The following is a 13547-nucleotide window of genomic DNA, read 5'->3' as shown; positions in this document are numbered from 1 at the left end:
ATGTTCTATGATTAAGGATAGTCTATATGCCTTTGTGCGTGGTAATTCGTGTCTCACTAGTTTGATTGAGTTCTTTGAAGAACTGACAAAGAGGATTGATGAGGGCAGAGCGGTGGATGTGATCTATATGGACTTCAGTAAGGTGTTCAATAAGGTTCCTCATGGTAGACTGGTTAGCAAGTTTAGATCACATGGAATACAGGGAGAACTGGCAATTTGGATACAGGACTGGCTCAAAGGTGGAAGACAGAGGGTAGTGGTGGACGGTTGCTTTTCAGACTGGAGGCCAGTGGTGTGCCACAAGGATCGGGGCTGGGTCCACTGCTTCTTGTCATTTATATAAATGATTTGGATGTGAACATAGGAAGTATAGTCAGTAAGTTTGCAGATGACATTAAAATTGGAGGTGTAGTGGACAGCGAAGAAGGTTACCACAGGGTACAAGGGAATATTGATTAGATGGGCCAGTGAGCAGTAGATGGAGATTAATTTAGATGAACGTGAGGTGCTGTGTTTTGGAAAGGCAAATCAGGGCAGGACTTATTCACTTAATGGTAACACTCTGGGGAGTGTTGCTGAATAAAGAAACCTTGGAGTGCAATTTCATAGTTCCTTGAAAGTGGAGTCTCAAGAAGATAAGGATAATGAAGAAGGCATTTGGTACGTTTGCCTTTATTGGTCAGTGCATTGAGTATTGGAGGTGGGAGATCATGCTGTGGCTGCACTGGACATTGGTTTGGCCACTTTTGGAATATTGCCTTCAATTCTGGTCTCCCCCCTATAGGAAGGATGTTGTGAAACAAGAAAGGGTTCAGAAAAGATTTACAAGAATGTTGCTAGGGTTGAAGGTTTGAGCTTTAGGGAGAGCCTGAATAGGCTGGGGCTTTTTTCCCTAGAGTGTCAGAGGCTGAGGGGTGACCTTACAGAGGGGCATAGGTAGGGTCAATAGGCAAGGTCTTTTCCCCAGGGTGGGTGAGTCCAAAACTAGAGGGTACAGGTTTAAGGTGACAGGGAAAAGATATAAAAAGAGCCTAAGGGGCAACTTTTTCACGCAGAGGGTGTTGCGTGTATGGAAGTGAGTTGCCAGAGGAAGTTGTGGAGGCTGGTATAATTACAACATTTAAAGGGCATCTGGATGGGTATATGAATAGGAAGGGTTTAAGAGGGATATGGGCCAAATACTGGCAAATGGGACTAGATTTATATAGGATATCCGGTCAGCATGGACGAGTTGGACAGAAGGAACTGTTTCTCTGCTCTATGTCTCTATGACTCTAAATGAGACAGAACACTTAGTGGAAATACTTGCACGCACGGATAAAATTTTATAAAGGTAAGGACTTGAGAATTAGTGATATAGGATCACAGAATAGCACAGCACAGACGGATGTCATTTGACCTGTTAACTTTGCACTGAAGCAGTTAGTTTCACTTCCTTGCTTTTTCTCCATCTCATTTTTTTTCTTGAAGTACTCATCCAATTTCCTTTGAAGGACCACCAGTGAATCTGCATCCACTCAGTCCAACAGTAGACCCCAAATCCTAACCACTTCTTCACTTGTTGCATTGTTTTTCATAACGTTGCCTCTGCTTCCTTTGCCGATCACTTTTGAGTCTCTAGTTATCAACCCTTCGGCCATTGGAAACACCATGTATCCATTTATCTAAGCTCTTCAAATATTTACATCAAATCTTCCCTCTTGGTTTTCTCTACTCCAGAATTATCCTGGGAGTAATTCTTGGAAATCTCTTCTGTGCCTGTCTGGGGAGATGATGGCCCAGTAGTATCATCACTAATCTATTAATCTAGAGATCCAGGTAGTGTTCTGGGGACCAGGTTCAAAAATCAGGAATTAAGAGTTTAACGGGGACCATGAAACCATTGTTAGTTGCCTGAAAAACCTATCTGGTCACTAATATACTTTAGGGAAGGAAACTGCTATCCTTACTTGGTCTGGCCTACGTGTGACTTCAGACCCACAGCAATGTGGTTAATCCTTAACTGTCCTCTGGTTAATTAGGGACTGACAATAAATGCTGGCCTAGCCAGTGATGCCCATATCCCGTGAATGAATAAAAAGAAACCAAAGCTCCTTTTGTCTTCCTGAAGTGTACCCAGAATTTGCATAAAGAAAATAAATTCCTATTAAAAATATAGATATATGAATGAACATATTTAACAGAGTAAACCAGCAGATTTTTTTTTAAATACATGACAAATCAATTTGCCTTGGAGAAAACAGAGCTTTTAAATAAATATTTAAGTACAGCAAATTATACATACCGGCTTTTCACAGCTTTCTTCTGACGAATACTGTGGTAAGAATAGGAGTAAAGGTCAATGCATAAGAACAGAAAATAAAGAGAATTTTCAGCAAGAAAACAAAGCTGTAAATTAGTACCATCACGATTAAGTAGTTAGTATTGCTTTACTAAGCAACATTTACAAACTTATAAACATAGGAATTAGGAGTAGGCTGATTGGTTCCTCAAGCCTCCTTCATCATTCAATAAGATTTTTGTTGATCTAAAAGTGGTCTCAGCTCCACAACCCAATCTACCTCCAATAACCTGTGACTCTCCTGTTAGTCTAGAATCTATTTACCTCTACTTTGAAATACTTCACCTCCACTGCTCTATGGAAAAGAGTCTCAAAGACCCAAATCCTCCGAGGGAAAAAAGAAATTTTCTCAGGCTTGTCCTAAGTAGAAGACTCCATAATTTTAAACTAATTCTAGTCACTCCCATAAGTAGAAATATCTTCACAGTATTTACCCTGTCAAATCCTCTCACCATTATATAGGTTCTGAAAAGATCACCTCTAAATTTCAATGGATGGAAGTCCAGTCCGTCCAACCTTCCCTTAGAGGATAACCTGTCTCCAGAACCTGGTATCAGACAAGTGAACTTTCTCTGAATTGCTTATAATGCATTTATGTCCTTTATTTTAAATAAAGAGGCCAAATCTGTACATAATACTCAATTGCATAGCAATTTTTTTTGAAAATGTTGATATGTTTTACATCAAAATCCTTAAATGTTACTGCTGATAGTTCAATAGGTCTCCTCCTCCCATCCCACAAGCACTTAAACCAACTATGCTGAGGTCAAAGAAAGTATTTCCAAATTATTTCCTTTTGATGCAGATGGTCTTCAGTCAGCACCTTTCATGGGTTACGCAGGTTAGATCAGGAACTCAAAGCGTTCACATCCACAAACTTATTATGTAGCTTTTAAATTTTGACAGTTTGTCATTTTGCTGTCTAGATAAATGCTTATCCTAAACTGTAACCATAAGTATTTCACCCCACTAGAAGTATTTAAACTAAGTATGCATCCATATAAGATTGGTAGAGGTGAGAATAAAGCAGCTCCTATTCAGCCCTTAAATTATTTAACTGCTAACAGTATCTTAATTACAAGGTTGTTGTATAAGTACTCAAGTTTTGCCACTCAGTGACATACATCAGTTGAACATACAAGAATTTTCCCCTTTAGTTAAACAGTGACCTTTACAGAACATGTTGGCCATATGATGCTGTTGCCTACATCCAATGATTAATTTCTTAATAAACATTCCGGTGCACAATTCTGAACATTCTACTATTTACACTAGCGACAGAACAATTTTTGCTGAGGAGAAAATGTTCAATCACAGAAACCAGTTGCGAGTGTTAATTAAATGATTTACTAGCACACAAAAAGGACTTGAGCCTTTCTATATCAGTACTGTAAAAAGCATTTTTCTTAACAATTGGTCACAAAGTCCATTTTCAACCTTGCATTAAAATCTTACATAAATTAGGCTTTTACTCTCATCCCATAAAACAACTTGAACAAAGAAAACAATTTCAATAAAATATCAAATGTATTTTTGACATATAAGTTACCAATGAGCTAATAAGCCACATAGCATTAATAGCGTATAATACGCAGAGCTAAGTGATCCACAATCAGTGAATCAGATCTAAGCTCTGCGGTTCTGGCACAATTGCAAATGGTGGTGGTCAATTAAATAACTGATAGGAGGAACAGGCTCCAGAAATATCCCCAGAATCATTGATGTGTGATCCCAGCACTTCAGTGAAGAGGACAGGGCTGAAGCATCTACAACCATCTTCAGTCAGAAACGTCAAGTGAATGATCCACTGCGATCTCCTTTAAGGGAACCCAGCTTCACATACACCAGCCTTCTACAAATTCAATTCACTCCATTTGAAACCAAGATAGGCTGAAGGCACTGACTACTGCACTATTTTCCTAACCAATCTTTGCAGAGATGTTGTTGCATACCTCTGGAACAGATGAGACTTGAACCCAGGCCTCCTGGCTCAGAGGGTGGGTCACTACCACTGCACCAGGAGACCCTTAGCTCCTCAAAGTAGTGTCCTAGGCCCAACCATTTTCAACTGCTTTATCCTTCCGTCATGAGGTCAGAGGTGGGGATATTCACTGATGATTATACAATGTCTAGTACCATAAGGTTCTTGAGTAGATTTGTAGCTCGGATTGTGGATGTTGTGGTTGGTTCACTCGCCGAGCTGGTTCGTTAGTTCACAGACGTTTCATTACCCTATTGGGTAACATTATCAGTGCATTCTCTGATGAAGCGCTGTCGTGTTTTCCCGCCTGGTATTTAAACTCTGGGGTCCATTGGATTGGATTACCTCATTTCGGTTTTTCCTTCGCAGTGGTGTATATATAGGGTCTAGTTCTATGTGTTTATTGAAGGCCTTCTTGGTGGAGAACAAGGCCTCTAGGAATTCCCCGAGTGACACCATCTCCACAGACAACATGCTGAAGTTACTGGACCTATGCCTCACCACCCACTTTACCTTTAATGGCCAAATCTATGAACAGATCAATGGGACACCCATGGGGGTCACCTATCTAACAGCAGAAGCGGTGATGCAGAGACTCGAAAGCATGGCCCTTCCGCAAGTCTGATCCAAACTATGGATCCAATACGTGGGCGACACTTTCATCATCATCAAATGGGCCAAACTAGAGGAGACACACCAACTAATAAACAGCACTCTCACCGACATTAAATTCGCCAGGGAACAGAAAAAGAATGAACAACTCCCATTCCTGGACGCCATGGTAGAATGCAGGACCGACGGGGAATTCCTGACGAAGGTACACAGGAAAGCCACAAACACTGCCCAAGTACTGAATTGCAACAGTAACCACTCCAACACCCACAAACGAAGTTATGTGAAAACACTACTTAAACAAGCGACTACACAGAGCTATGTCAAAAAGAATAATACCCCCACCGTGTATTTAAGGACAACAGGTACTCGAACAGCTGGATCCGGCGATATCTAACACACAAACAACAACAGGAAGATACTGCACACACTAACAGACTCACCACGCTACCATGCATCAAGAACATATCCGAACTGACCATAAGACTCCTACGACCACTGGGCATCGGAACAGCACAGAAACCCACGTCAACCCTACATCAACTGCTAACTCGAACCAAAGACCCCTTACCAACTATGGACAGAACCAATGTAATATACAAAATTCCATGCAAGGACTGCGACAAACATTACAGTAGACAGACAGGAAGAAAATTGGCCACAAGAGTACATGAACACCAACTAGCAATAAAAAGACATGACCAATACTCACTCATCTCCATTCACACAGATAAGGAGAACCACCAGTTCGATTGGGACAACACCAGGGTCCTCGGACAGGCCAAACAGAGACAAGCACGGGAATTCCTAGAGGCCTAGTTCTCCACCAAGAAGGCCATCAATAAACACATAGAACTAGACCCTATATATACACCACTGCGAAAGAAAAACCGAAATGAGGTAATCAAATCCAATAGACCCCAGAGTTTAAATACCAGGCGGTAAAACACAACAGCGCTTCATCGGAGGCTGCACTGATGATGTTACCCAGCAGGGTAATGAAACGTCTGCGAACCAACAAACCAGCTCGGCGAGCAAACCAACCACAGAGTCTAGTACCATTCATGACTCTTCAGATACTAAAGCAGAATGTGTCCGAAAAGCATTCCGGTTTGGGCTTATAAGTCACAAGTAACATGCTCAACACACAAGTGCCAGGCAACAGCCATCTCCAACAAAAGAATATCCATCGCCCCTTAATATTCAGCGGCATTACCATTACCGAAATCCCCACTATAAACATCCTGGTATTACCATTTATTAGAAACTGAACTGGACAAGCCAAGTAAGTGCTGTGGCAACAACAGCAGATCAAAATGTTGGAATTTTGTGGAAGTAATTCATTTCCTGAGAACTCAAAGCCTGTCCACCATCTACAAGGCAAATTCAGGAGTCAGGATGGTATTCTCTCCTGGGCTTGAGTAGCTCCAACAACACTCAAGAAATTTGACAATTCCAGGATAGAGCAGCCCATTTTACTGACCCCCATCCACCACCCTCACTGGCATTTATGACAGCGATGCATACCATTTAGACGATCCTGCAACAACTGATCGAGGATCTACTGGTTGACCAGTAAAAAGCAAAGAGTTGGAGTAAATGGGTGTTTTTCTGGTTGGCGGTCAGTGGCTAGTGGTGTGCCTCAGGGATCAGTGTTGGGACCGCAATTGTTTACAATTTACATAGATGATTTAGAGTTGGGGACTAAGTGTGGTGTGTCAAAATTTGCAGATGACACTAAGGTGAGTGGTAGAGCAAAGTGTGCAGAAGACACTGAAAATCTGCAGAGGGATACAGATAGTCTAAGTGAGTGGGCAAAGGTCTGGCAGATGGAGCACAATGTTGATAAGTGTGAGGTCATCCATTTTGGTAGGAATAACAGCAAAATGGACTATGTTTTAAATGGTAAAAAATTGCAGCACGCTGCTGTGCAAAGGGACTTGGGTGTCCTTGTGCATGAATCGTTAGAAGTAGGATTGCAGGTGCAGCAGGTAATTAAAAAGGCAAATTTTGTCTGCCATTGCTAGAGGGATGGAGTTTAAAAACAGGGAGGCTATGCTGCAGCTGTATAGGGTCCTGGTGAGGCCACACCTGGAGTACTGTGTGCAGTTTTGGTCTCCTTACTTGAGAGGAGATATACTAGCACTGGAGGAGGTGCAGAGGAGATTCACTCGGTTGATTCCAGAGTTGAGAGGGTTGGATTATGAGGAGAGACTGAGTAGACTGGGATTATACTCATTGGAATTCAGAAGAATGAGGGGAGATCTTATAGAAACATACAAGATTATGAAGGGAATAGATAAGGTGGAGGCAGGGAGGTTGTTTCCGCGAGCAGGTGAAACTAGGACTAGAGGGCATCGCCTCAAAATAAAGGGAAGCAGATGTAGGACTGAGGTCAGGAGGAACTTCTTCACCCAAAGGGTTGTGAATCTGTGGAATTCCCTGCCAGTGAAGTGGTTGAAGCTCCCTCGCTGAATGTTTTTAAGGCAAGGCTAGATAAATTTTTGAACAGTAAAGGAATTAAGGGTTATGGTGAGTGGGCAGGTAAGTGGAGCTGAGTCTCAAAAAGACCAGCCATGATCTTATTAAATAGCGGGGCAGGCTCAAGGGGCCGGATGGCCTACTCCTGCTCCTAGTTCTTATGTTCTTATGTTATTGGACAGCACCTTCTAAACCCACGGCGCTAACACCTAGAAGGACAAGGGCAGCAAATAAATGAGAACATCACCACCTGCAACATCTGCCAAGGGCTACACAGCAGTACCCTCACTATAACTGGGTTAAAATCATGGAAATCTCTTCCTAACAGTGGTGTGAGTACACCTACACCACAAGGACTGCAGTAGCAACACTTTCTATGCTGATCGGTAATAATGCTGGTGGAGTTAGTGATACCCAAATCCCAGGTACTAATAACAAGAAAGGTACGTGGAGAAGGGCATAAAACCACAACTGCTGCAGGAAGAAAGCACAGAATATAGATTAAGAAATAGGAGAGGAATGGATGTGTATATTTGTGTTACTTGAAACTCAAAGTTGCAAGGTACCTTGTCCTAAATTTGTTGGTCATTGGATTGTGCAACTTCAGTTAATGCCTGTACCAAAAATTTGACAGCAATAGCTTAAATCTAAAAAGAATCCTATGCAATAGCTTGACAGAAAAACAAACTCAAAGCCTAAAAAGGATACAAGGATAACAGAGGAGATATATTTGTATTCTATTACTTTTTTTTTCCCCCCACAGCAAATTGGCAAAATGGCATATTGCACTTGAGAACAAATGCAGAAAACAATCTAACATGGACGTCTGCTCGTAATACGTTATAGTGCAAAGATTTCACTCTCAACCATTTCTCTTTCTACGAACATCAAAGGCAAGGCCATTCCTGTGGCTGGTTTTATACTGCTCTTCTGCAGCCAAGTTCTGACAGTTAGCAACAATAGCAAAGTACTTTTTTTAAACTGAATCAACTTGACCAAAAACCTTAGCAAAGTGCACCATGTTTATCAGCGATGCTTTTGGTCTCTATTGACATTAAGATTCACCCCTCAGAAGACATTAAGTATAATGCAGAAGTGGGTTGTGAACTGGCAAGGTTAGAAAGAAAGTTAACCACTGGATTTTTCCAGTGAATACTTAGCAGACAGAGTTCAAAGAGCACTAGTAGCACTTTTTGTGGGAAGACAACCAATGATAAAAGAAAAAAATTGCAGATTGAAGCAATGTAAATGAATAAATAAATCATTTTGGTAGGAACAACGAAAACAGGAAATACTATATAAAAGGTATAATTTTAAAAAGGGTTCAGGAGCCCACAGCCCTTGGGGTATACATGCTCAAATCACTGAAGGCGGCAGGGCAGGTTAAGAAAGTGGTAATAGAGATCCTGAGGCACAGAATACAAAAATAAGGAAGATAAAATAAACCTGCATAAAACATTAACAAAAACAGAAGTTGCTGGAAAAGCTCAACAGGTCTGGCAGATTCTGTGAAGAGAAATCAGAGTTAACGTTTTGGGTCCGGTTTATTAGAACTGGTTCTAAGGAATGGTCACCGGACCCACAACGTTAACTCTGATTTCTCTTCACAGATGCTGCCAGACCTGCTGAGCTTTTCCAGCAACTTTTGTTTTTGTTTCTGATTTATAGCATCCGTCATTTTTTTCACTTTTTATTCTGCATAAAACATTATTTTACCCTCAATTGCACAATCATAGGCATCAGACTTCAGGGAGAATGTGATAGCTTTAGAGAAGTTGCAGAAAAGATTTGAGAAGGTTTCCAGAGACAAAGAACTTCTGTCATATGAATAAATTGGAGAAGTGAAGCTGTGAAGAAGTGAAGAGATTAAAAGGAGATGTTCAAACCATCAAGGGTCTGGAGAGAGTAGGTTTCTGTTGGTAGAAAGATCAGAGTCCAATTTAAAGCAACAGGTAAAAGAGCAATAGCAGCATGAGACAAAACTTTCTTACACTGGGACTGGTTAAGGTCTAGAATGGCCTTAGAGGAGGACTGATAATCACCTGAAGAAAAAAGTCTTTGCTGAGCTACAGAAAAGGCAGATTAGCAGTGAGTGAGTTTGCCTTGCAGAGAGCTGACATGGGCATAGGCTGGAATAGCTTCCTTTTGTGTTATAATTATTCCAATTTTCTAGATTTTCCTTTCATTAATACATAAAGAAACCATCGAATGTTTCAACATTCTGCAAAGCAAGAATTTAGTTGACATTATGTAAATTATACTAACTAGTAATACACTTAACATTCATACATTTGTGAAAACAATAGAATAGGTTCTGGAGTTCATGTTTCATCTCATCTTTCTTTCCCTTCTATCTTGCCTGAAAGTACTGCTTTTTGTGGTGTTGGGTACATTCCACTACCTCACTATAATAACTATTATTCAATTATAAATGATAAGAGTTAATATGAGCACGTTATTTGATTGCAGAAAGTTCATAATCAAGTTCGATCCTGTGCACATTTTTAACCTTAAAACATTACAAGCTAACCTTGAGCAATGCTCCCTTCTGAAACACAGTCACTCTAGCTTCTCTAGACTGAAGTATATAAATTCTATATATTATAGAACTCATTTGAGAATAGTTAATTTATCACAGGACTGAGAATGAATCTGAAGTTTTGATTTGGAAGATGAGATTTTGGTCAACTCTCCAGTGGATGAAAGCACTGATCCAACAGGATTATTTTATTTTATTTTATATTTATTTTATTTAATTTTAACCAACCTTAAATATAGGTATTTATTCATTCACAGGAGGAGGGCGTGACTGGCTGAGCCAGCATTTATTGCCCATCTCTAATTGTCCAGAGGGCAGTTAAGAGTCACCATGTGTGCTGCATGTCTGGAGTCACCATGTAGGCCAGACCAGGTAAGGATGGTAGTTTCCTTCCCTAAAGGACGTTATTGAACCAGATGGGTGTTTCAAATAATCAACAATGGATTCATGGTCATTATTAGACTCTTAATTGCAGATTGTTTTTATTGAATTCAAATTCCACCATCTGCCATGGCAGGATTTGAACCCCGGTCTTCAAAATATTACCTGGGTCTCTGGATTAACAAACTAGCAAACAGGGCATCCCCTTACACGCATCATGTGTATTAACTCAAATATATTTTCTGGTATTATTGCATTTTATTAGGCAACTTAAAAGAGACAGATTTAATTTAAAGTTCACTTAAAAGTAATACATTATACGCTTTGAGGATGAATATTTACTCTTGTATTTATAATACAATATATTTACTATACAATTCACCTTTTCACATGTATTTTCTCACTCTCTTGGTGATCAGGCCAGCTGTTTTGTCGATGCTTTTTCCCTGTCAGATAGTATCTAGCAAGTGGTTAAGGAACAAAAATAAACAAAAAATGAGTTACGCTATGAAGAAATACTACTTCAGGGTACAAAAGATTACAACTTGATCACATACAAGCTGTATTCGTGAACCATTTTATCATTGAATAGCTTTAATATTTGCTTCAGTTTTATAAGTGAATTCTTCATAGAGCTACCTTAATAAGAAAGAAGAGTCTGCTAATGCCTCAGTAGGAAGATCCTATGTTTAATTACAGGTCTGTGGCGATTTGGCCAATCCCATTCAGAATTGGGGAGAGGATATGAACTAATCAGGTTAAGCAAGAGAAAGTGCTCCACTTGGACTGCTTTTCAGCAAGTATGGATGCACGGATTTGGGCCTGGCTACAATGCTCCTCTATGTGAAATTGACAAGAACACTTACTGGCCAGACTTCCATTATAGGAATCAACACCTGAGTAAAGTAATGCTGGACAGCAGTGTCTAGGGAACCATATGCAAGGAATCAATCTCTTCAGGAAATGGAGGAAAAAGAAAACTGTCATGGAGACAGTTTTTCAGTAGAGCAGGTTGACGATAATGGGATAAACCCAAAGAATGAAATTTGGACACAAGAGAGACGGGGAATTGCTCAGAAGTAATTAATTCAGTGGTGCAGACCTCAAAGATACTAAGATCATACCTAAGATTGAGATCAGAAGAATGGTCATGGAAATGCAAAGTTGACATGAAGGGATGAAATTAAGTAAGAATCAAAGTAAAGAAAATGGAGAAATACTGAGTTTAGACAGTTCAAATTTCTCAGGATTAGGAGTCATTAAACATAAAGGCAAAGTAAAGAAAGATAAAGTCTGAAACTGGGACTTCTGTTGCATTAAAAGAGAAAGATTTTCTACCACCATAGCTATATCTAACTCCAGTGACATGAATCTCTACAGTAACACTGCCAACAAAAAGGATACTCTTCCTCCTGTAACATCTTCTCAATAGCAGCTCTATTCTCTTCACTAAGAGAGCTATCCAGAGTCCAGGACTGTAAAAAGAAAGAACAATGAAAATGCAAAAAAATTAAAATTTATCCTTCAATAAACAGCAAATGACTTGAGAATGTACTTCTTTGTTGTTTCTGAGTGCTAGATCTGAAGAAATTTGTGTCTACAATTTCCGACAACAGGAGAATAACTACAGGCAGTCCACACATTGCAAGTGCATTCCATTCTGGAGTCCGTTTGCATTTCAATTTGAATGCAAGTTGGAACACAATGCAGGACAATATAACGTCACCACACATAAGTACAGGAAATGTCTATAGGTTAGATCTTTAAAATTAAACCCCTGTATGGGAGCGTATTTGTAACTATGAGTGTTTGTAAGCCAGACGTTCGTAAATTGGGAACCCCCTGTACACGGCAAAACTAGTTTAATAGCTGTAAAACAATACAGGAAGTTCTGAGATCATAAAATGTGCTATTATATACACATTAATTCTTACTGCTTTACATATTTCAGGACCTATTCACCACTTTCCCAGCCCATAAAAAGGTTAATTTATGATGATAATTTGCATATATTGGGTTTGTTCTTCTTTGAGATGTGCTCAATTTTAGACATTTAAAATAATGACAGGATTCAACAGGGCGGAAAGAGAGGAAAAAATTGCCCTTTGACGGGAACCCAGAATAAATGGACATTTTCTCAAAATTACTGTAATTTCCCCATAGGCTGCAAATAATAAGTAATTTATTTGGCTGTCTCAGTAACCACGAAACAGCAGACACCTATTGTGCCAGAAAGTCTTTGATCATTGACTGGTTATAGAGAGTCAAGCAAATTTTTTTTTTGCAACAAGGAAGCCAACAAAGATAACCAGTAAAATTTTCACTGAGCTGAAGAAGTTGTAGATGCTGGAGATCGGATAGAAGGTATCTTGTTTACCATTTATAAATGTGGAGTAGTGTTAACCTTGCACTGATGCACGAGGATGAATTGCATAAATTAAATAAGTACAATAATATTTGATGGCCTTGCTATATCAAACATTTACTTGGTATATCTTTTGACTTTTTTATTCAATTTGGTATGGAAGCAATTTCAATTCTGTGTCAATGTTAGTAGCAGTGTTGTCACCAAGTCAAAAGCTCAGTGTACGGGCAATGTTCTGACTTGGATGGCCACAGTCATGATTTGAGTTGGTTTCTCATGTTGCACCTGTGGACCAAGTGGGCACACCTTCCCAGCCTGTCCATAAGCTGTTGAGAGTTGTCTACTTTCTATGGAAGTCTGAAATCGGGGGTTTCACCATTCAAGCCAGTTATCAGTTGGCGACATTTTCAGTCAACTAAGAGATGTACCAGTGAGAAGAGGGGCTGTCATCAGTTTGTAGGGTTCAGTTTGTGCTCAACTAGGGACTGTGAGATTTCAGACATGTGTGCTCATTTGTTAGCTGTCAGTGGTTGTGTTCTTGAGGAGAATGTTTTCCCTACTGAGATCAGGAAGTACAATAATGCTAGCACAAATAGCCACTTGAAGTTTGAGGTCCATGGGCAAAAGATATTGATTATCTGTGAAAAATAACAGCCATCCTTCTGTTCCCTTTTAAAATCAGTACTTATGGTACAAGGGTCAAATACCACAAAGGTAGGAGACTTTAGTCAGATTACAGGAGTGTGGGTGCTATTGCATCTTAAAGGGTGGCCCAAATTTGTAACACTATTAATGAACTAGGTATACAGTTGCAGAATTTGGTACTGAATTGGAAAACTGATGCCTC

General features: G+C 39.9%; 1 protein-coding gene across 1 annotated transcript in view; it reads right to left on the bottom strand.

The window, feature by feature from the left end:
- mysm1 (Myb-like, SWIRM and MPN domains 1) overlaps positions 1-11819 on the bottom strand; it is a gene marked incomplete at its 5' end in the record, with an annotated part of 70031 nt that extends 58212 nt beyond the window's left edge. The window contains 3 exons of the mRNA XM_048602086.1: positions 2285-2314; positions 10718-10795; positions 11740-11819. Coding sequence (XP_048458043.1) covers positions 2285-2314; positions 10718-10795; positions 11740-11819 — 188 coding nt within the window. The remainder of the gene's footprint in view (positions 1-2284; positions 2315-10717; positions 10796-11739) is intronic.
- Between the last annotated feature and the right edge of the window lie 1728 nt (positions 11820-13547).

Source organism: Rhincodon typus, chromosome 10, assembly GCF_021869965.1.
Source record: "Rhincodon typus isolate 14 chromosome 10, sRhiTyp1.1, whole genome shotgun sequence".
NCBI lineage: Eukaryota > Metazoa > Chordata > Chondrichthyes > Orectolobiformes > Rhincodontidae > Rhincodon > Rhincodon typus.
The sequence above is the reverse complement of the archived record's forward strand: the minus strand, read 5'-3'. Positions and strand labels throughout refer to the sequence as shown.